Here is a 24,383-nt window from a genome sequence, read left to right as displayed (position 1 = left end):
CGTAATTGCTTAGGCGCTTGGATTTCAGCTGATAATGAAAATGTCTAAAATACATTATGTATTAAATGTGCGATTCAGCTCGTTATTACAACTGGTGTTTCAAGTACTTATATTTGTACAATCGTGCTGCATACACACAGTGATAAGTGTTAGATGTATGTAGAGATAAATACATATTGACACAATAAAGAAATATATTGTAGTGAAAGTTCAAAATAACATATAATTAAAAAAAATCAAACAAATATCAGAATATATCTTAAATTGCACAAAAACTGAACACAAATAAAAATCAGACAAAAATTGATTAAACATGTCTTAATAAACTTTGGTACTGCATATGGTACTGAATTACACACTGAGATTTCTTTTTAATAACTGAATATAAAGGCCATAGAATATATTAATTGTATATGATGTTAACAAAGTATGTCATACTGATGTGATCAAGAAATATGTGTGTTTTCATAAAATTGCATAATACATGTACAATATATCTACTCAACTATTTCAATCTTTAAATTAATAATACCAAAATTGAGAATATTGTTTCCATAAAGAATGTTTCAATATCAAGTACAGACCCTGTAATAACATTGCTTTTGTAAAAAACCAAAGTACAGCAGAAATTATTGTACATAAACAGTAACCAAATCAGATCAGCAGCGAAGAAGACAAGAATTTCCCTTTGGTCATTACACATTTAAGTACATCAACTGACAGTCTACTGAGTTAACGCCCAGTTAATTATATAACATTACCTTGGTAACAATTCAATAACAATATTGCAGCTCCACAATGTGAGGTGTGGGGTGAGTGTATATCAGGCCGGGCAAAACGCCTTTTTTCTTAATGTATTGTGCAGACAGCAAGATTGCCACTGACAACTGGTTAATCAGCTTGTCAATAACAAGTGCCCCCCAATATACATTATTTTTTAGCAAACAGTATTATACAAACATGTTATAACTGGTATGTTGCCATTCCCTATTATCACAGACAACTTTCAACTATTAAAGTCAGGTTGAGGGTTTCCTCATTATCTGTAAATCACTTTGTAAAAGCACATATCTAAATCAGTGGGGAAAGTAGCTAGTGTAAATTTACCAATGTCAATATCTATTTCTTCTGTCCTAATTATCTAATATTGACATGAAATGATCAATTATTTTAAACAAAATTTTAAATAATTAAAGAGGAATATTGAAATGTGAGAATGTTCAAGTTAAAAATTATTTTTTGATACTGAAGAATTACTACTTAATTGAGCTCTTTTATTATTATGTATACAAAGTATGTATAATACTGTTGCCAAAAAATCATGTAAGATTTTCAAATTAACGAACACTATTCCAGATCACTTTTCTTCCCGAATTTCACTAATTTCAAACAAATATTACATTTTCCACACATCCAAAAGCCATAAACATATTGCCATATCACATCCTTGAGTAGTTCTCTCTTTACCAAAGAAGTTGCACCAGACACATATAATGCTATCCATGGTAGTTAGAACTATCAAGTTTCAATAATCATCAGTTAACAAGGCTCATCATCGCTATTGCACATTCGATAATAATAATTGTGATCATACATGGTTTAGTAAAAGTGAAAATCACAGCTAAATATATTTTTAAATAAACATTTCTAACAACAGATCATTTCCACAGCAGCTGCAGCAGGACCTGGCATAGGACAACAGCAAGCACGACGAGTATATCACGATTCTGGACAAGTGAACTGTTCCCTTGAGGTTCCTCTTTCTCCTTCCTTAAGGAAAACATTTGCTTTTGTAATAGCTGAACTGATTGGTTGGTCTCTTTTTGCATGTCTATCAATGGCTGCAGGGCTTTCACAAGCGCATCTTCTGATAAACGGCTCTTGTTGTTGGAAGCCGTGCGCTGGATTCGTCGAGCTGAAAAGAAATCAACAGACTGACAATTGCAAAAAGGAAATGATAAGCAAATACGAAAAAGTTTGGTTTTACAACACCAAGGACACATATACACATACTTTATGCAATACAGTCACACAATAAATGCAATCAATTCCCATGAATATTCTACAAAAATGTTACATCAGAATTTAATTTGATCTGACCTTTAACATGATCATTATGTCCACACCTTCAGCTGAGGTTTGTTTAAACGCATGCTTACCTTTAGTTTGGTCAGATGAATCGCTGTTGTGTCGAGTGTCAATCTCTGGCGTTGAACTTTCACTCTCTTCTCCCACAATACGTAGCCTCTTCACAGAGCTTCGATGGATACAGGGTGCAAGCCGACCACCGGTGGCCACCGGTTGCTGCTCCAGACTTGCAATGCTACATGTACGCACAACTGGAGTCTTGTGACGTGTCCATGTTTGAATACAGTAGTTGGACTCATACTGCAGCAGATCATTACTGGGATCCCACGGCCTCATACTACAATATACGACCACCACTGTAGTGCCATGTGGAATATATCTGTCCACTTTTATATCACATGTTTAGGTCAGAAAATGTCAATTTCATTTCAGAAATCAATAAATTAATAAAACTTATGTAAATATCTAGCTGTTGCATATTGCTAAGTAGAGCGTAAGATTAGCAAGCCAGAGGTCCCCAGTTCAAATCCTAGCAGAGGTTTTGAAATAAAGAATACCTCTGTTACCTTGGCACCCATCAGGAATCAGGAATAATACTTGGCCATGCCTCATAGACATCACTGTAATCACTGGAAACTCGAGGATGAGTTCTTTCCAGAAGGGGGAGTGCAATGGTTCTGGTCAATACCAAGATGTAATATACAGCTCAGCTAGAGAGATCTTTAAGTGCGATGATTTCAGCATAAGACTAGTAAGACAGATGTCCCAGTTTCCAATCATGCTTGAAGCATTGCAATAAAATAATGACATCTGTTACACTCACTCTAAATGCTTGTAGACCCAATCGCCTGTCAGAAGATCTCTTTCAAATAAACGAGGCATCCATTCTTCCATCTTTGCCTTTCGTTCGCGTGCCTCCTTCCTCTGCCGTTCCTCCAGTAGATATTTCTCTTGGGTGGCATTTACCATGTCTGCTACGACCACTGCATCACTCACATGCCTCCATAACCTGTTAATAAGCCAACTCAATATTTAACAGGAATGTCTACTGATAGCGTATGATTTTAAATGCATGTATTTCTGTCACAATATGAAGTGATGTTTTTGTTTGACAATTATGATATTGTTCATTCTTTCATCAAATAGTAATCCTGTATTCGGCATTATATCAGTTGTTTTAAACTCCCCTCAGTATCACCTGGCAATCAGTAAGATTATATTCTTTCAATATTTTGATGTTATATGCCATCACAAAAGAAAGGTCCAATGAAAGCACAAGCTATTTTTTCAAATAATTTTGATTGTGTGATAAATAGGATATTTCCAGGGTTACAGGTTCTTCCATTTCATTTGAGATTCCTGAAACAGGCCACAATTTTTTTCTGCTAGCTAGAAAGTAGCTTGAGAACAATACAATGAATTCCTTATGATTGTTTCATTAACATGGTATGAAAAAGAAGCTCATCTCAGATCCTCTCTATAAGTTATATAGGAATTGAAATATATGTTTAATTTGTAATGTATAAAAATTACATGACAATCTGTCACAAATCCTAATATTACATGAAATCACCCCATCTATTGTCATAGAAATTATGATCTTAAATCTAAAGTGTACAGAAAGTGCTAATAACTGATCTGATAGATATCTAAATACACTTAAAAGGAAAAGTGGTTGAACATTTTGAAGGATTTTTTGTGTGTATCAGTACTACAGAACAACTTGCCTCTCTGATTCCATGTCTCCTTGAGAATCCACAGGAACTGTATAACGCAGTAACCTCTGACTCTTCACTTCTGGTGTTGGGCTCCAGAACAATTCAGCTTCCTGAAAATACCGTAACAGTGATAACTATGCAACAAAAATAAAATGCACTTTCCAATTGTTGGTTGTCACCAACTGCTTATCACGTAAACAAATTTCTTCAGCATTAGTTAAGGCTCTAGTCTGATGAATAAAGAGAGCTGGTTACAAATATCTCACTATATTTACACAAGGTAGGAAATCAACTGCCAAAAAACAGATATTTCAGTAAAAAAATGTTTCAGAACTAAGACAGGATACAATAATATTTCTGCTCCACTCAGTCAATTGGAAACTGAACTAACCGACGAGCCCTTCTCTTTGAGAAAAACTTCCTGGTCCCAGTGTCCTTCCACATGAGCCAATGTGTCTGAACCCATCTTTATCTTCCCAGATATTCTGTTGGATGCAGCACCACTTCCTAAGAACGGCTGAAAAACCAAATAAATACCAGTTTTTGGATCCTTAATTATGACACTTTTTTCCAAAAGCAAATAAGCGCTCTTATATACTACAAAATTTCCATTTAATTTTAATTAGTAATGAACGTGTTTCATTGAAAGTCTTATCACTGATAACATTGCTGAGCAAGGCTCTGTCACACTGATAACATTGCTGAGCAAGGCTCTGTCACACTGATAACATTGCTGAGCAAGGCTCTGTCACACTGATAACATTGCTGAGCAAGGCTCTGTCACACTGATAACATTGCTGAGCAAGGCTCTGTCACACTGATAACATTGCTGAGCAAGGATCTGTCACACTGATAACATTGCTGAGCAAGGCTCTGTCACACTGATAACATTGCTGAGCAAGGCTCTGTCACACTGATAACATTGCTGAGCAACGCTCTGTCACACTGATAACATTGCTGAGCAAGGCTCTGTCACACTGATAACATTGCTGAGCAAGGCTCTGTCACACTGATAACATTGGTGAGCAAGGCTCTGTCACACTGATAACATTGCTGAGCAACGCTCTGTCACACTGATAACATTGGTGAGCAAGGCTCTGTCACACTGATAACATTGCTGAGCAAGGCTCTGTCACACTGATAACATTGCTGAGCAAGGCTCTGTCACACTGATAACATTGCTGAGCAAGACTTTGTCAAAGAAAACACACAGCAATGCCATGGCTTTGAATATATTATGGCAAGTTTCATGACGTCAATATTTCTGAGTTCTTTGCAATACTCTATTGAAAATTTTCAAGGCAGCTTCCAGTTCTTGAGACCAGTGTGTTACATTTAAGTTTTACCTTGAGTTTGAATTCCAGCTCACACCTGTACCCTGTTTTTGGACAGTCAATGGACACCTTGCCTCCCATCTCCATAGTAAGTGTTCCTATTAGGATTCCTACCAACAGTAAAACCAGCTGGGTGACCCTTTATCTTACTTATATGCTTTTTTCAAAGACTAGTCATGACCCCTGATCAATGACTTTGCATGGATCTCTTTGTCTCAATTGGATTTACATTATGTATTTCAATTCCATTACAATTTTTAAGATTTTTGTTAAAATGAACATTCTAAAACATCTATAATTTGATATGTTCTCACTCCTTAAGAAGCCAATTTGCAATTATACCAACCCAGAAAATCACTGAGCTCTGTAACTGAACTTTGTATTAATATTGTAAACACACATATATGAGAGATCATCTTATCTTACTGTTTTCTACACTGAAAACATTACACTAAAATGTGATTTGATTTATTGCAACTTCAGTTAACATTGTTTATACAGAAATCAAAGTGAATGTACCAATTTTTAACTAAAATGTTTCACCAATAAAAGTGATGATGCACCAAAATCTAACCCAAGTTACAGTACATAACCTGGTTCTGATTTTACATCACAGTACATGAACATACCTTTACAGTGAGCATATGGCATAGTTACAAGATAATCTTCCCCTCGCTTCAGGAATGTGAGTTTTGCTGTGCCATCCAAAATTGCTGACAAGGAGTTCCCTGAATAAACACAAACACACAATGAAACAGTGAGCAAATACAATCACAAACACTGATCTGAAAACACTACACAAAAATATTGTGACAAACAAGAATCATCGTATAAATTCCTGAAATTTGGTCATAAAGAACCCTAGAATATGTTTTTCTCCCACCTCAGCCCATGTAGGATAGACATGTCCCATATGGAACACCCATGGAGGATAAATCTATCCCACATGACTCGGTGACCTCAGTCGGCTATCACAACTGACTCAAACCGACGAGTGGATGCTTTGTTTGCAGGTTCCGTAGTGCGCGACTGTAACATCACAGTTAACATTAACTATAACAATACTTGTCCAGTGAACACAAATAAACGTCGGAGGATCATCTATGACTCTGATTCTGAATGAACACACGCGTGACACTCACACCATTGCAATTTTTCGCGGGCATAAACAATTGACATCATTATAAACTGGGAAATCCCCTTTTTGTCCATGACATCGCGGCAAGCCTACCCTACCTTAATAAATGATACGGAGTTAAATGTTGTTCAATACAAGTATTTCCATGTATCTATCGCTAATTAAAATATTTAATTTCCAAAAAATAAATATTTTTAATGGTTATTCATATTGCGTTTGTAGTCTGTCATTTTGCTCTCGCGGAAGAATGTAGAATTTTGGAAACGTGAATGGTGATATTCATATGCCATTCAGGCACTTGTACCGTGGGATTTTTTTTTACGTCGTGGTGGGAAATAATGGGGTGGGAGAAAAATAATCAACCCTTACCCAAGGAGGATGTGACAGAGAAATCTCCAACCCTCGGGTGATTTTTTTGTAGTCTAACCCTCGGCAGAGCCTCGGGTTAGACAACAACAAAAATCACCCCTCGGGTTGGAGATTTCTCTATCACATCCTCAGGGTAGGGGAAGATTCTATTAATAAACTACAAAAAATCAAAAATGAATTTGATGAATTTTTATTACTTGTTTATGGTAAAAAGATATTCTAAGGAAAAAAACTTAAATGTTAAAAATTTGTTGTGTGGGGTTTCTAAATCTCACCATAAAACTTGGACTTTGTCAGGATACTTGAACTGATCGTAAAGCCATCATGTCGGTTAGTCACATGGAAGGCAGTCACTGGAGGGTGGTGTGATATCTGATAAAGACACAAGTTATTTCATGGATTCTAATGATACACAATCAACAGTTTATAGATCTACATGTTTTGGACCAAAATAATGTTCATCTGCAAATGTACATTCATCTGAGACAACATTTCACAGATTCAAATGACGAACAATCAACAGTATATAGATCTACCTGTTTGGCCTAAAAGGATATGCATAGACAGTCTACAATATCGATAGCAGCAATTTTTAAATACAGACCCAACACATCAGTCAAACCTAATTGTTGACTAACTTACTTGTTCAGCTATGTAGAATGTGCGACTCTTCGTCTTGGTGTGCTGCCAGTAACATCTGAATGATTCACCAATGACTGGGTTGTACGGCTTCTTCAGGCCCTGTAAATCAACAATCAATATACTGTTATGTATCCAACAGAACAGCACACATCTTCTTAACGCCCAATCCTGTATTTGAAATATCCAATTTTTCCCCTGATGATATTTACAAGAAAACCCAGAAAGATCTTGGTGACCACCATTATTTAGTCTTCATATGTTCCTCAGAAGTTGGATCTTTCTCCTTTTTTCTATTCTCTGATCTGTTTTTGTTTAGATGGAATTAAAAATTCCTCTAAAAATAGCGATGATAATCTTTAACCCAAAATCCAAGACAGTCGCTAAAATAGCAAAAACCTGAGTTCATGTAACAAAGACATAAAAAAGTGACATTTTCATGCTTTCTAGATATGAAAGGTATATCTAAATCTTACTTTTGGCTTTTTATAGAACCCTGAGAGGTACCACTTGATAACGCCTTTCATCCTGGAGTAGGGATCTTCTAATGTCACAGCTCTGGTCATGAAAATAATACTCATTAGCCAATTGATTGAAATGAACTCAGCTCATCTGTCAAATGTTATGTAATTTGGGAACATTTTTGCTTAAACTGATTCAACATTTTAAATCAGAAATTAAATACAGGTCAGTAGGTCTGTCATTAATCTTATTTCATTGAAGAACACTAGACTAAATGGTCAAACCAATGTACAAAATTGGCCTGAAGAAGTTCATTTCTTTGGACCCTGTAGTTCAACAGAAGATTCTAAATCAATTTCAACAACATATAATGTTTCAGACTGAAGTTTAACGCTATGCATTCAAGTATAGATATATTTCATAATTAATTCTACAAGAGTTCTTGAGGCAGAATTGAAAAGTCATTTTCCTGATCTACTATGAACTTATATGATCTTACAATAATAATAAAACATCTTTCCTACATTTATTCATAAAAATACATTTCCTAATTCAGACATTTTTTCATAATCCAGACAACATTATGATGAATACTTACTCAGATAAAATGTCTGCATGATAGTAATAATCAGACAGTTTATCTAGGAAGGAGCGAGGCTCTAGGATAAAGGCTGGCAGCACCACTTTTGATAGATCCATACCTGGACGTACCTGGAATATCAAACAAAGACCATATCAAACATGTTTGTTTCCACTACATTAATCAAATCAGCACTTTCAATCATACAGTGCTTTGCTACCAACCATTAACTTAATACATAGATGTATTAACTGATTTAACAGAATTTCATGTATTTCAATCAAGCTAATTGTTTAAGTTAAAAGTTTCTTACAATGTTTAACATTTTCTTGGATGTACCTTTATGCAATATACCTGATATAAGTGAGTAGGTACCATATACAAGGTTTTATTTGTATGTTTTCTAGGATTATATTGATGCATTGTCATATTGTGGTAGGTAGCCACATTATGCAGGAGGTCTGTCAAAAACTATCCAAAGTAACTTGGGAAAAGTATTTTTCTCAAGGAAAGCTTTATCCAGACACACAATCTGCTTTATGTATGGACCAAACCACACATCTCAGATCTTCACCCAAGGTTGTAAAATAAAATGCTCTACCTGTTAACTATTGCAGCTCCTTTCCACAAAGAGGATTTTGCTGATATTCTCTTAAAAAATGCTGAAATATTCTGATACAACGAGATGTCACACATAGTACTCACCTGCTTCACCAGAGTCCAGATCAGACCTTTATTCTCATCATCAACTTCTTCTGTTTGGCACGCATCCCCTTGCTGCAAAATATAATAATTTCTTATAGGAAGAAGATCCTATTTCATGAAATAATAAGTTGTTGCAAGGTCTAGATTAACAGTAATATCCAAATACTTTTAACTACCAAATGACGAAAAACGACGTATAATTTGTCACTTTTTAAGGTAAACTTTGGTATTGATATAAACAAAATGCCACAACTCTGCACATTATGAGGCACATTATCAAGTCTTATTACACAATCCTTCCCCATCCTAACAAGTGTAAATCTCATCATATATACCATGCCAAAAACAGTCAAATGGGGATTAAAGGGTCATAACTCTGTAAATATTTAGGTGTATAATCAAATATTAATATGAAATATTCTGTCTTTTTCAGAGATATGCATACTCAAGCACAGATAAACTAGCAATACCTGCAGTCGTATGTAAAAATGTGCAATAGAGACTGAAAAAAATGACCGACAATCGGACATATCTACAAACTACAGTTCCCATCAGTGGTACTGATGGAGTCACCCTTAACTCTATTTGTGTTGGTGTAAAACATTAATTTTCCCTGTTGATTTGCCCTCTGATATGACTATGACTCTGAATACCTATCTGTGTGTTGCAGAAAGATATTCCAATTCATCATTACAAGCCATGAAAAAAATATTGTTTCTTGTGAAAAGAAAAAAAAACCAATATTGTAAGAAAAAAATCATAAATACAGCTACAAAAAAACATTACCTGTCCTAATTCCTCGACAACATTCTCCATGTATGATGTCTCACTTGGCTGACTGATTTCATCAAACACTTTGTCCTCTTCCTCCTCTGTATCTGACTCCGTATCAGTCTTTAATTCCTCCCTGTCTGTCCGACTATCTTCCTCAAGATCTGTAACATAATTTACAATCTTAACAAGTTGTAGAAAGGGGTTTTATGCAGATTTCATATGGTTATATGGTGAACCATGTTAAGTCTAACTTCAAATCTACCTAACAATAGGCTGATTTCTGATAATTAGGTCATCTATGTCTTAGGCTGTTGTCTATCCTTCAGTAAGCCCATGTCTGATAATAAGCCCATCCATATCTAAGACTGTTGTCTATCCCTCAGTAAGACCATGTCTTGTAATAAGCCCATCCTTATCTAATGCTGTTGTCTACCCTTCAGTAACCACATGTCTGATAATAAGCCCATCCATATCTAAGGATGCTGTCTATCCTTCAGTAAGCCAATGTCTGGTAATAAGGCCATCCATATCTAAGGCTGTTGTCTATCCCTCAGTAACCCCATGTCTGGTAATAAGCCCATCCATATCTAAGGCTATTGTCTATCCCTTCAGTAAGCCAATGTCTGATAATAAGCCCATCCATATCTAAGGCTGTTGTCTATCCCTTCAGTAAGCCAATGTCTGGTAATAAGCCCATCCATATCTAAGGCTGTTGTCTATCCCTTCAGTAAGCCAATGTCTGGTAATAAGCCCATCCATATCTAAGGCTGTTGTCTATCCCTTCAGTAAGCCCATGTCTGGTAATAAGCCACTGTATATTTCATTTCAAAGATTTCCATATCTTATCCTATGCTCAACCCCCTGATATAGAGAATATATGTTACCCTCCCCGTCCTCTAAATCTATTACAGGAAAATAGAGTTAAAAAGATTTCATACATGTATATTTCAATTGCCAGGAGTACAAGTAATGTATGCTTCTTCAGCAACAGCTGTAGAAGGTGCAAATATGTTAGGACAATGGACAAATATCACATGGATATGACAACTCACCTACACCAGCAAAATGTTTCTCACAGTCACTATCATTCAGTTGTTCTTGTTCTGTTGAAGGGGGTAAGAGGGTGTCTGGAGTATCAGGGTTCTCTCCCTGTACCAGGTGGGGGTCTTTCTTCATGGACTTCATCAGCAGCCCAGTACACCGCAGGGCCAAGTCAAGGGCATCCATCCAACACTTCCCTGTATAATATACACAGTAATTTACATTAAAAATAATTCAATAGTAGCTTAATACACAGCACAGCAACAAGTCAAGGGTGGCCAACCAACACTTCCCTGTATAATATACACAGTGAATTACATTAAACATATTTCAATATTAGCTTAGTACACAGCACAGTAGGGTGTCTATTCAACACTTCATTGTTTAATCAGGTTTGGGAAAAACCACAAATTTGAGTGCAATTTTAATCGGGGTATGGATATGTCACTAACAAAACACCAAAATTGCTAAAACAGTAACTTTGACACTCTCCATCTGAATAACAATCAACCGCTTTTTCCTAGTAAAAGTAAGGCAATTCACTTACCAGCTGATTCTGACAGGGCCCGAAAGATGAGGTAAGAGTATGGTAGTGGCTGAACGATGGCTCCGATTGTCTCCCCTTTTGGTCCCTGTAAAATAACAATGGCATGGTTTATTTTTGGTGTTATTTAGAATTTTAAAAAGCAATGAGGTAATGCTATTAATGGTTCAAGATAAGAAACAAAGCTTATTATTACCAATGTATAGAAATAAAACTGAAATAGCCAAACTCTTTTACTTTACCACATTTGTCTGTCAATCTGCCCATCTAAGTAATAAATCTAGCTCATATATATATCAACATTATAAAGTTTGTAGCACGACAGAAATACCTTTGTAGCCCAGATGGATTGGTCGAGAGGATGGAAGAGTTTGAAGCAGAAGCCGTCCTTCTTAGAGGGTCGCTCTATCAGACGACACGTGTTCAGGAGAACAGTACCCACCCAATGGCTACTCTGTAAAGCAATTTGCATGTACTTAATTGAAAATGAAGAACGGTGGCAAAGTGTACTTAACTGATGATAAGGATACATTTATCAAATTTTCATAAACTCTGATGCATTTCAAAGACTATTGATGGAAGCTAACATGTATTACAACAAAACGACCTAAAACCAGCATTTTCCTCCCTTGGACATATCCCTCATCTCTAAGTAATAAAAGGACCTACCTTCTGTTTCTCGCTCTTGTACAATACTAGGAGTCCAGGTTTTAAAACACACCACAGCTTGGTCCAGCTTTTGAGCGTTCCACGAACCTTAAGCCAATCAGCAAGAACAATCACAGAGGAATCCTTGTGGGTGCTCATCAACTCCTTGGTCGCCTGTTTCTTCTGGTTGCGGTAGTACTTCTTTTGTACCTTGTGGACCAAAAGCAAGTTACTCTTAGAATAGCGACTAAACACACTATTGGAACAAAACTTGGTGTTTCACAGTTATCCGTCATAAGTTTATATGGTACTTACTTAAGCCAGGTATCAAGATCATCAATAAAGATCATTGAGAACCTCACTGTATGTCTGGAAGAAAGTCTACAAATCACCACAAGGAAGCTTATCTAACATTAGTTATTGTAGAAGCTAGTGTGGGCAGACACATTGACCATCTGGTCTGATAGATAGCTGAGTTTCTTTGTACCCAGTACTTTTATTCAACTTTCTTCACAATAACAAATCAACTTGTTCATTGATACAAAACTTGACCTCGATTATTGGTGACTTGTTTTTTAAGTAAATAACTTAAAAAAATTTTTGCAAGTGGCATTCATGGGCATATGAATGCCAACCAGAGGACAATTTAATGAAGCATGTAGTGATTCAAGGTGAATTTGCCTTTATCGAGTAAGCATTCAAAATGCTAAACTCAATACTTATCTTTATTTTCTTATATTAATAACTACCATTTTCATCTTGTTTTAAGGAATATCAAATTGTTCACATTATCTATATTATCCCTATTACACTGACTGTTCATGATCCTGTGTAGTACACAACAGACTATGCCATACAAAGATAAATATAAGATTAAAAGATATACACAGTACTTAGAAAGATCCCAAAATCCAACTTATGTCATTCAGGTATAAAATGCTGGCTAACTAGATTTGGCCTATCAAACAGGAAAGGAATTGAGCATTCAGTTAACTTTCATGTCTTTCTGGCTGATGTTGCATTTAAAAGATAACTTCAATATTAAACTTAATCCTCATTTTTAACCAGACTAATGAAGATTTCAACATCCAGGTGATAAGACTCCAATGGTGATGAAAAAAGATTTAATCTTTTTTAACAAAAAACTGTTTTGAACCTTCTTTGCCCTTGCTATTTAATACCCATATTTAACAAGAAAATTCTGTCAGAAAACAATTTTAGCAATGATTTTACTGCAATTTGTGATGTATAAACTATTTTTTGTTCATCTGTAATGTTATATAGAGCTAATTCTACTTTTTATGTGTTCATATATATGTATGTCAGAATGAAGATAAACAAAATCATTCTGAAAATTGCAAAATTGATTAAAAACCATTTTTTTTTCATTTTTCCACAAATATCTGATTAATCAGAATGTTTTCATTTCACAAAATCATCTACAAACATTCAATGTGTGATAGCAACAAGACTTTCACTCATTGCAAAATAAATAAAATTTAATTTAGAAAAGACAAAAATAAAACGCATTTTTAAAAAACATTTTGCATAATAAACATACCTTCAATGATTCTCGTTTGGACATTTTTGAGGGGGTCCCTGTACGTTTCTCAGCAGGAGGGGTAAACAGCTTCGATTCGGACTGGGAAAAAATCAATCAGTGTTATTTACATGCATTATGTATGTAGATTCAGAAACAATAGATCACTAACTAACTTGGAATACATGGTATTGGTTTAGCCTGAAATTTTTCCAATTGACTCAGTGTGCAGGGGTAAATGAAGGGATAAACCAATATCAAGTTTTGTTATTAATTTTCTTTATTTTTCAAGGAAATTATGTACCTGAACTAATATCACATGTTTTATACTTGATCTAAGGAAATGAAATAGGAAATTTGTAATAACATCTCATAGTCTGTGGACATGACAAAATGTCTACATGTCACAATCTCTTCCTGGTACATGTACGTTATAGAAAACATCATTATAACTATCACAACACTGAGAATATTTCAAAGAAATTCATTGCAACAAAAAAACTATAACAACATTGTGAATATTTCAAAGAAATTAAGTGTAACAAAAAACTACACTGATACTTCAGCTGGTCTTGTACATTAGTGTGGAAAGAAACTTATCTGAAAAATTAACTTCCTCTCTTTCGGAAATGTTAACAAAATTCTGGTGACAGAAGACTGAAATAAAATACTTACGCTGGCCCGATTCCTCTGGAGGGAAAAGGAGGGTGAGGACAATGAAGAACTCAACATTGGACTGCCTAAATCTAACAACAGGTCGTCTTCATCTGAAAATATGCACACTGTATCATCAGTACAGGAGAAACTGGCAGGAAAAAATGAATATCCTTCGTTATTATACAGGAAATCAACAGGAAAAGTACTCTTCAAGACAATTAAAGAATCTTATCATGACTACACACATCGGAAAGCAGTGTTGGCTGTGTTTATGGACATCCTGTAAAAATGATAATATAATTACAGATATATAACTATGTTTCCAGTTACCTTGTTTAGTGGTTAGTATACAGTAGCAATAAATATATACTTGAAGGTCTCATCCACAGTTTTGTTAGCTTTGTATCACAGTTTTAGGATGTTTTTCTCAACAATATTTTAAACAGAAGAACAAGTAGGAAACTTTTCTGTTCTTAGAATCAAAATATTTCACACCCTATCGAAGATTGCTTTGGTAGTTTTAGAGACTGTATATAGATATTGTTATACAAAATGTATGAGTATTGATTAAGCTTGGAGCAAGTTAGAAAGACTTTGTGTGTTTACAAAATATCAATACACAACACATGTTACATCAATACCATTGTGTGTCCAATATAGCACCACAAATGGACAATATTGAATGCCAGGTGTGTAAATGGAAATCTCCAAAGAACAGAATTTGACTTTGTATTGGTATGTCATGTGTCTTGATTGAAACAATCACTAAATACTCAAAACAAAACAGTTGATTATATAGATACTAAATATTATCTTTCCCATTGAAACTTTAAATACCACTGCCAATGGACTGTTCATTACAAGCTATTTATTATGTAAGTCATAGCTCTTAAACAAATGGCCATGGTGGCCGTGGTAGCCGAGTGGTTTAGACGTCTGACCATCTTTATCACAAGCCCTCCACTATTGGGTCACGGGTTTGAGACCTACGTGGGGCAGTTGCCAGGTACTGGCCACAGTTTGATGGTTTTTCACTGGGACCTCCAACTTTCCTCCACAATCCAAACCTGGCACCTCTTCAAGTGCCCCTGGCTGTTAATTAATAGGACGTAAAGCAACAATAAACCAAATCATAGCTCATTATCAAAAAAGAATACTGAGCCAGTAATCAGATAAACTATCCACAGCACTACTAAATAGACTATCCCTATAAACAGTCCACCTCAAAGACAGGCCACCTCTATAAACAGTCCACCTCAAAGACAGGCCACCTCTATAAACAGTCCACCTCAAAGACAGGCCACCTCTATAAACAGTCCATCTCAAAGACAGTCCACCTCTATAAACAGTCCACCTCAAAGATAGGCCACCTCTATAAACAGTCCACCTCAAAGATAGGCCACCTCTATAAACAGTCCACCTCAAAGACAGGCCACCTCTATAAACAGTCCACCTCAAAGACAGGCCACCTCTATGAACTGGCCACCTCAATCAACATATCACCTCCATAAACTGACAATGCACTGCACAAATCACTCAACCTACACACTATTTCTTTTAACAGATTAGTCCAACCAACAGATAACCAGACTATATAAAAACTTTATATTGCAGTTTTTCCCAATGCCAAATGAATGTATTTGAGTTACCAAAATTATTCAATAGTTTTGTTCCTTACCATATGAATGCACAACCTGTCTTTTTTTTATTGGAAATTAATCATTGCCATTTGTTTTAAAAACATCGCATGTACATTATGTAAAAGTGTTAACATAAAACATCTGGCATTTGTAAGTATTTACATATCTTACTAAGTTAAGGAACTATACATCCCGATACTGATCATAAGAACATATCAAGATATACTTGTAGGCCCACTACATTTATTATTCATTAAGGAAATAAGACCATGGTAATTAAACTATAGGCCACAGGTTAACATCCTAGTGTTCACAGCCCACTACACTACCAATATATTATATATATTTGATCAAACACCTTATTGCTTGTGGATTTGGGTAGATCACAAACTTCTGCCAGTAAAAGTTAATGAATTAATATCTCTAAGCTTGTTTTCCCATCCTATATGCATCATACATGCATGTGTAATATTATTAATTATTGAATAAATCAATATTGTTTCAACAAAGAGGTTGCTTTTCGACAAGTTTTTATTTTTCAATTTTTGTGAGAGCTAGGACCCAAACATTGATTCCTTTACACTATGACTGAGAGATAGGACCCAAACATTAATTCCTTTACACTATGACTGAGAGAAAGGACCCAAACATTAATTCCTTTACAATATGACTGAGAGATAGGACCCAAACATTAATTCCTTTACAATATGTCTGAGAGATAGGACCCAAACATTAATTCCTTTACAATATGTCTGAGAGATAGGACCCAAACATTAATTCCTTTGCACTATGACTGAGAGAAAGGACCCAAACATTAATTCCTTTACAATATGACTGAGAGATAGGACCCAAACATTAATTCCTTTACAATATGTCTGAGAGATAGGACCCAAACATTGATTCCTTTACAATATGTCTGAGAGATAGGACCCAAACATTAATTCCTTTACAATATGTCTGAGAGATAGGACCCAAACATTAATTCCTTTACAATATGTCTGAGAGATAGGACCCAAACATTAATTCCTTTACACTATGACTGAGAGAAAGGACCCAAACATTAATTCCTTTACAATATGACTGAGAGATAGGACCCAAACATTAATTCCTTTACAATATGTCTGAGAGATAGGACCCAAACATTGATTCCTTTACAATATGTCTGAGAGATAGGACCCAAACATTAATTCCTTTACAATATGTCTGAGAGATAGGACCCAAACATTGATTCCTTTACAATATGTCTGAGAGATAGGACCCAAACATTACTTCCTTTACCTCCCACTTATTACAGATATGTTGCTTGGTGAATCCAGTCTGCTTCTCCATGAACAGCTGTATTAAATGCATCTCAACATAACTTGATCTTGTAAAGATGTTGATGACCATTTGTAACCTTTCTACACCAGACATTGTGTAATTCTGCTGAGTGTAGGACAGTAAGACATGTGGCTGTGACTTTCAACACTTAGACCTATCATGCCCCAAACTGCATTAAATGATAATATATTACAAGAAACTGACACACTGACACAATCTGACATCTGTAAGACCTAGATTTAGCAAATAATTAAAAATAAAACTGTTGAACAGATGAAAGTGACATAATAAACAATGAAATCCTACCTGATTAACCAAACTTTAATGGACATACCTTAGCACCAGTACTGATAATGTAAACACTCATTAACATATGATTTGATCATATAAACACCATTTAGGTACCCTGTATGTATAAACCATGCCTGGCAATATATGAACAATTCTAATACATTCAAAATACAACTGTTTGCATATCCATGTCCCCTGTGACCAGAATAACAATAAAGTGTGATCACTGCAGTATTTCATTCAACATCATGGGCAACAGATTAAATTCATTACTGGTCACAGTTTCACATATTTTTCCTTAACTTCTTAAATGTAAAATTTCCTTCAGAAAACATGACAAATTTTCATGAAAAGTTTCTAGACTATTTATCAAAACTAATAAAGTTTTGTTTTGTATACAGACAAACTAACACAAAGGGTTAAGTTACTGTAAGTTAGCTTTTTCTTGGGTGTGGTTTACTTCTTTAAATTTCTCCATCAAACTTAACAAGAGATCCCAGAGGGATCTTGGCATCTTGATCTTTATTTGCTCTTTGAAAGTTGGTGGTCGGGTGCCACAGTTGTAATGCACTCAACTTTTACATAGCTGTACAGGGTTTGATTTCCAGAATGGACGTAAAAAGGTATCAGATGAACTGCCCAACCAGGTGTTTTCCCAGGTACTCCAGTTTCCTCCTACAGTAAGACCCATGCACACTTCCATCCAGGCCAACAAGAGTTATTAATATAAGCTTAAAGCTTGTTTTTCTATTGTTGTGAAATAAATAAAGTTTATTTTTTCATAGTTCTAAAGAAATAGCAATAACAAACTTTCAAATTCACACTAAAAGATGGCCACCTGTCAGCCATTTTGTCTTTCTGATCAGACTTAGAATCAAACTGGCACAACCAGAAAGTAAGGGGAACATACATATGAAATTTGAGAAAGTTCCATTAAGCATTTCTCAAGAAATAGCAATAATAAAATGCAAAGTAAAATCCAAGATGGTCGCCTGTTGGCCATTTAGTTTTTCTGATCAGTCTGAAAATTAAAAGGGCACAACAAAGGACCAAGAGAAACCTACATATGAAATTTGAGAAAAATCCACCCTGTACTTTTGAGTACATTTCTCCTTCAATCAAGGAGCATTTATGAAGTTTTGATTTCGAGGTACTCTGTCCTCAATTAAAGTTCTTTATATTCATAAAACAATCAACGGGACAATTTGATGAATTACAGTACCCCATCAAGATACTGCCTAACCAAGATGAACTCATACCCCAGACATTTTTTGTCTGATGAAGGTCAAAGATCAAAATGTCGGTCAGAGTGACCTATTTTGACACATTAAACACTGCCTCACCAAAGTGAACCTCTATCTCATATGTATAGTTCCAGTGACTAGTATTGTAGGAGAGAGTGCAAAGATAAGATTCATTGCAGCAGAACAACAGATCACAGGACACAAAACCTCTCCACTCTTCACAGATGGGGATAAATTAATATAGAGAAGGCTTTGCTGCTATAGACAATGTTTAAAGGTCTGTATAAAGAACCAGATCTAGATTTTATTCCATGGCACTCAGATTTTTCTATCAGCACCCCTGTTTCAAACAGTCTTCATCAAAATCAAGACTAGATAAATAAGGCCACACAAGCTGGAGATAAATAAGGCCACATAGGCTGGAGATAAATAAGGCCACATAGGCTGGAGATAAATAAGGCCACATAGGCTGGGGATAAATAAGGCCACACAGACTGGAGATAAATAAGGCCATACCGTATGGAGATAAATAAGGCCACACAGGATGGAGATAAATAAGGCCACACAGACTGGAGATAAATAAGGCCACACAGACTGGAGATAAATAAGGCCACACAGGCTGGAGATAAATAAGGCCACACAGGATGGAGATAAATATGGCCACACAGGCTGGAGATAAATAAGGCCACACAGGCTGGAGATAAATAAGGCCACACAGGCTGGAGATAAATAAGGCCACACAAGATGGAGATAAATAAGGCCACACAGGCTGGAGATAAATAAGGCCACACAGGCTGGCATATTTGCTTGAATCTTCTGATGAATATCCGTCAATATAAACTATTGAACTATTGACTGAAATGATGGATACAAAAGGAACAATTTGTAATCAACACATTATCAAAGTTTATAGTGAAACAGTTATAATTTATACAGACATATTCTTTTAAATGAATTATTGGTTTTGATTTAATGAACTGGAGTACAAGTAATTCTAAACAAAACAGACTGAAGAATGATTAGTACATAGGTGTTTGATTTTAATACTTTTCTCTGATGTAGAACTGACATTATGTCTATATTAAATAAGCAGATGTTACACATGCTTTAAGTCAAACTAGGCCATCCTAAGGTTTTAATCAATGGCATGCACAATGTTCACATGTAAATGAATGCCACAGTCACTAGCTAGACATCCTTGACAAAAGAATTTTCAACGCAGAGTCAGTGAAAATTTTCAAAAGTCGATATCAAAATACATGGTGGTTGCATGCTAATCCACTACATAAAATGGTATACATGCATTTAAAACTGTAAAACTTTCTTTTGGTTGCCATTAAATAAAATTCAGGCCCATTATTCAGTCTCTAAAACATTTATTGCTTAATTTTCATTAATTCATGATTTAATACTTTTAAATGTTCAACAAACAAGAAATCCCACAGGGATTTTGGTGTCCACTATTGTTTGATCTTTATTTGTTCTTTGAAAGTTGGATCCTTTCCTTTCTTTTCTTTTCTCTTCTCTGTTTTGCTCTCAATGATAAGTAATTTGAACATTGATCCTTTGCAGGGATAGCGATGATAATTTTAAACTGCCAACTCCAAGATGGTCACCTGGAAGCAATTTTGGGGTTTTTTTTATCAGTCCCAAAATCAAATGGGCACAACTAGGGACCAAGAGGAACCAACACATGAAATTGCAGAGAGATCCATTTTGTATTTCTCAACAAATTACAATAAAAAACTTTCAAAGTCAAAATCAAAGATGACTGCCCGTCAGACATTTTGTTTTCGAGAGAGATCCCTGGAGTGCTTCTAAAGAAATAGTGATAACAAACTTTACTATGAGAAATCCAAGATGGCCACCATTTTGTTTTTCTGATTAGTCCCAAAATCATATGGGCACAACTAGGGACCAAGGGAAACCTACATATGAAATTTGAAAAAAGTTTTTTTCAGTACTTCTAAAGAAATAGCGATAAAAAAATGTTTACAGACAGGCATACGGACAGACCACAGATGTGGGGCAATTTGAATAGCCCAACATCATCAGATGGTGGGCTAAAATACAAATGTGGAAAAATAAAATCTGTTAAAAATAAGGAAAATCTGACAATACAAGAAATCCTAGTGGGACCTTGGTGTCCACCATTGGGAGCATCATTCCAGCACTTCACAAGATAACAAGAGTTGTTTATGAAAGGTGAATGACCAGGGATATAAGGCAATTAAAACAGACCACCACCTGATGGTAGTGGGCTTAAAATGTCATTCTTGGTCATTTAAGATATTATTGGAAAATTTTTGGGCTTTGGGGAAAGAGGATGAGATTTTCCTATACAAAATAGCACATTCTGAGAATTTCAATGCAATTTCCAGCAAAAACTGGAGTAGTTCCCCCGTAGTCCTTATATCTCTGTAAAGTGGTCCACTTATAATCTGTTTACTACTTTTAAAGCAGAATGACTCACTTGTGAGCTGTCCATTATTTTTCAGTAGCCAGGTTCCCGAGGATACCTCACCACCGCTGGAGTGTCGGGACATGCTGCACCCTAAAGCAGCTCAAAGTCAGTCTACGTTTGTGTTTTCATTATCTCATCTTCATTACCACTTCAAGCTGGAAAAGAATAGACAAAGAAACTATTACACAAACTGACACAAACTATCATCACAAGCTGGGGTGCAAATTGTGTCACTCCACAAATGCTGCGATACAGATTTTGTCAACATATACCAAAATATTCAGCATTAATAATAATCTTCATGACCTATTTACTTTCTAGTCATTTCCAATGTAGACAATCCTCATCATTCTCCCATATGCATGGAGGTATCACACTCAGGATACATACCTATATACATATACATATATATATGTATATTATACCAGTATATACTTAGCCCTTTTTACAACAATTGTTCTTTCTCACCGAATTGAATTTTTTTTTTTATTATTGAGTTGTGGAAAAATATTTTTGGGTTATCATGGGTTTCTATGACAAGAAATTACAAAAATATTTAATACATTTGCATAATATGGAGGAATCCTTGCCTAAAGCTAGATAAATCGATATTTCAATTTTTTTTAAAATCTAATTCTTTGAATGACTTAATTACAATTTCATGTTTGAGTGCTACATTCAAATTTACATCCCCTCAAAAATACAAATCGCCGATATAAACAGAGGCATTTACTATAAGTCTCTGATGCAACAAATAAGAAAATAAAATCAATCCATTTAAGGTGTAAGATTTTAAAAATTTTGAGATAACATTAAAAGAAAATTTGAAAACTTTTCGATTTTTTCACCCTTAAGATATCAATTATTTATCATAATCCAGGACCAAGTTTTGGGACCAGGGCCGAGAATGGGTACGGCATACACCAGTGATCGGTAACATTAAAGAAAAGATGGCAAGTGTTGTGGAAGAAAGCGAGCACCTTAATGTTAATATGGAATTTCAACAATGTAAAGAGACATGATCAAATGACATTATGTGTGGACATGGCCATGGTTGTTGTATACTGCCACAAGTGTAAATTGTGCAATATTGGAAAAGTTATTGAGTGACCCATAAAAGACAAAAATGTATTTCAACCAGACAGAGAAATGTCTACTTGGCCATTTCTACATACTGGTGTATTCCCAAATTCGTCAGATCTTAACTTGGTAATTACTTCACCAATCTCATTCATCAAACACCGCATTAGAAAGATAAATATTTCTCTTAAAGCTAATGTATGTGTTACTAGGATCCGAATTCTGTGGTTTTATTATTGGTTTACATATTTCGGCTTACTACACTTGCCATCATCAGAATCACTCTATCTAGCCAAAACATGTAAACCAATAACACCACAGAATTCAGATGTTGATAGTCAATAGTAGTAATGTATGGCATTAATATGACAAAGTTGTGTTGTCAGAGTTACAACATTGCCTCTAGGTCAACATGTAATTTACTTGTATAAACCAGGATCATGTAATACTGAGGGATAAGAAACTACCTACATATTTTTGTTATGTTACAGCATAGACGTTTGAGTTAACTTGCCTTACTGTGCTTATAAAACCATTTTGTTACAAAAGTGAGATTCACTTCTCACCCCCAAAAAAAAACCTGCAGTGGTCAAGCTGATCAGCGTAGAAGTGGCATGAGGTTAGATAACAACATAGAGAAAAGAGGATTTCATGGCTCAGTGCACAAACACTAAACCTCATGCCATAAAAGTTACCAATGGGCTTAGTTACTTATCCCTCCATATTATACGTCCCTATCAACACAAGTCTTTCTGTCGTGTGTATATGTACATATGAACTCTGCACATTGTAGTTTGTTGTGGGTTATGAAATCTAGCTAGTAACCATGAAAATTGGGTGTGTTTATAGCTAATAGATACAGTTTGTGGAATCGCCTACATAGTAGTCGCGACAGAATATCTTATTTGTTTCAAGTTGTTATATATGACAGTTGTATAACCATATTTCAATCTTGCGGTTTCTGACATCTGATAAGTTTTCAATAATTATTTGGTGTCGTCTGCAAAGATCTTGATAAAGCAATATATAGAGTAATTGAAGCATTCGTATCATATATAAGGGAAAAATTATTAGTCTGAGAAGCCAAATGCTGGATACATGAAATATTTCGGAACCTGATAAGCCTAATTCATAATTCAGAGAATCTGTCATGTCTGTCATTCGCAGAGTTCGCTTGACGGCTCGTGGTACACGTTGTAGAACTGTTTTATCATTTTAAATGTATCAAACGATTTTAAAGGGCCGTGTATGAATTAATTGAATAAAGCAGTCGATCGCTATAAAGAAAAATAAAATGCAACATTTTACCTGAACTGTTTTCCTTCATAAATGATTTTTACACGAATTAGCTAGGACATCTTTACAGGAAGTGCCCCTAAAGCGGTGGTACTAATTACAATCTTGCACCACCCGGTACTGCCCGGTACGGCCCGGAAACTTTTTTTTAACCGTCCGGGCTTTTATTTGCATATATATCGTTAAAAGGTTGTCCTATATGTAAAGATATTAACAAAATCAATATAATAGTAAAATATGGTGCAAAATTATCAGAAAATGTTCGCAACAACCAGGGACGTATATGACATATACGTCCCTGCAACAACACAACATAAATCCTGGTATTCGCAACACCGGAACACCTGGTCTTATTCTCATTTTCCTTTTTGAAGAGCGCCCTTGTAAATGTTTTGCCCTAGTTTTATTGAATTTGAGTTGGATTATGCTTATGTTAACATGCCTATTTCAAATTACTGATATCGTAACAATGCGCTCGCACCCTGTTATTTATCTTTACGATAAAATCAACTGCATTCACATACAAAGTTATATAAATAATGCAGTTTCACCACAAATAAAAAATAAATCAAAACATAGTGGTGACTTTCATCATGTGTGTTATTAACGAGAGTAGGGTCATGGTCCTCAACTCAACTCGTACAATTCAACATGATGTGTACCGATCTAAAGTAATTACGTATTAATTTATATATAAATATATACAAGTAGTTATTCCGGCGAGACTCCTTACAGTAAAATACATCATAACTGTACCAATACTTTAAAACTGTTGAGCTAGGGCATTGGGATCTTTCACTCTAGATATAAG

At 35.3% G+C, this 24,383-nt stretch overlaps 1 protein-coding gene across 1 annotated transcript; it reads right to left on the bottom strand.

Moving 5' to 3' along the window:
- Positions 1–1,624: 1,624 nt before the first annotated feature.
- LOC132552284 (oxysterol-binding protein-related protein 8-like) lies at positions 1,625–21,278 on the bottom strand. Its single transcript, XM_060216447.1, has 20 exons — positions 21,206–21,278; positions 14,256–14,347; positions 13,602–13,682; positions 12,062–12,250; positions 11,724–11,846; positions 11,396–11,480; positions 10,860–11,045; positions 9,820–9,968; positions 9,034–9,105; positions 8,347–8,459; positions 7,763–7,844; positions 7,290–7,388; positions 6,923–7,019; positions 5,770–5,868; positions 5,153–5,250; positions 4,198–4,323; positions 3,816–3,916; positions 2,912–3,097; positions 2,160–2,425; positions 1,625–1,915 (listed from the first exon to the last, which is right to left on the bottom strand). Exons 1-20 carry the CDS (start codon positions 21,276–21,278, stop codon positions 1,659–1,661), a joined length of 2,574 nt encoding a protein of 857 aa, XP_060072430.1. The 3' UTR covers positions 1,625–1,658.
- Positions 21,279–24,383: the final 3,105 nt, after the last annotated feature.

This window comes from Ylistrum balloti, unplaced genomic scaffold, assembly GCF_031769215.1.
Source record: "Ylistrum balloti isolate Yb309-2 unplaced genomic scaffold, AGI_CSIRO_Ybal_v1 Utg370242, whole genome shotgun sequence".
NCBI classification, from domain to species: Eukaryota; Metazoa; Mollusca; class Bivalvia; order Pectinida; family Pectinidae; genus Ylistrum; species Ylistrum balloti.
The sequence above is the reverse complement of the archived record's forward strand: the minus strand, read 5'-3'. Positions and strand labels throughout refer to the sequence as shown.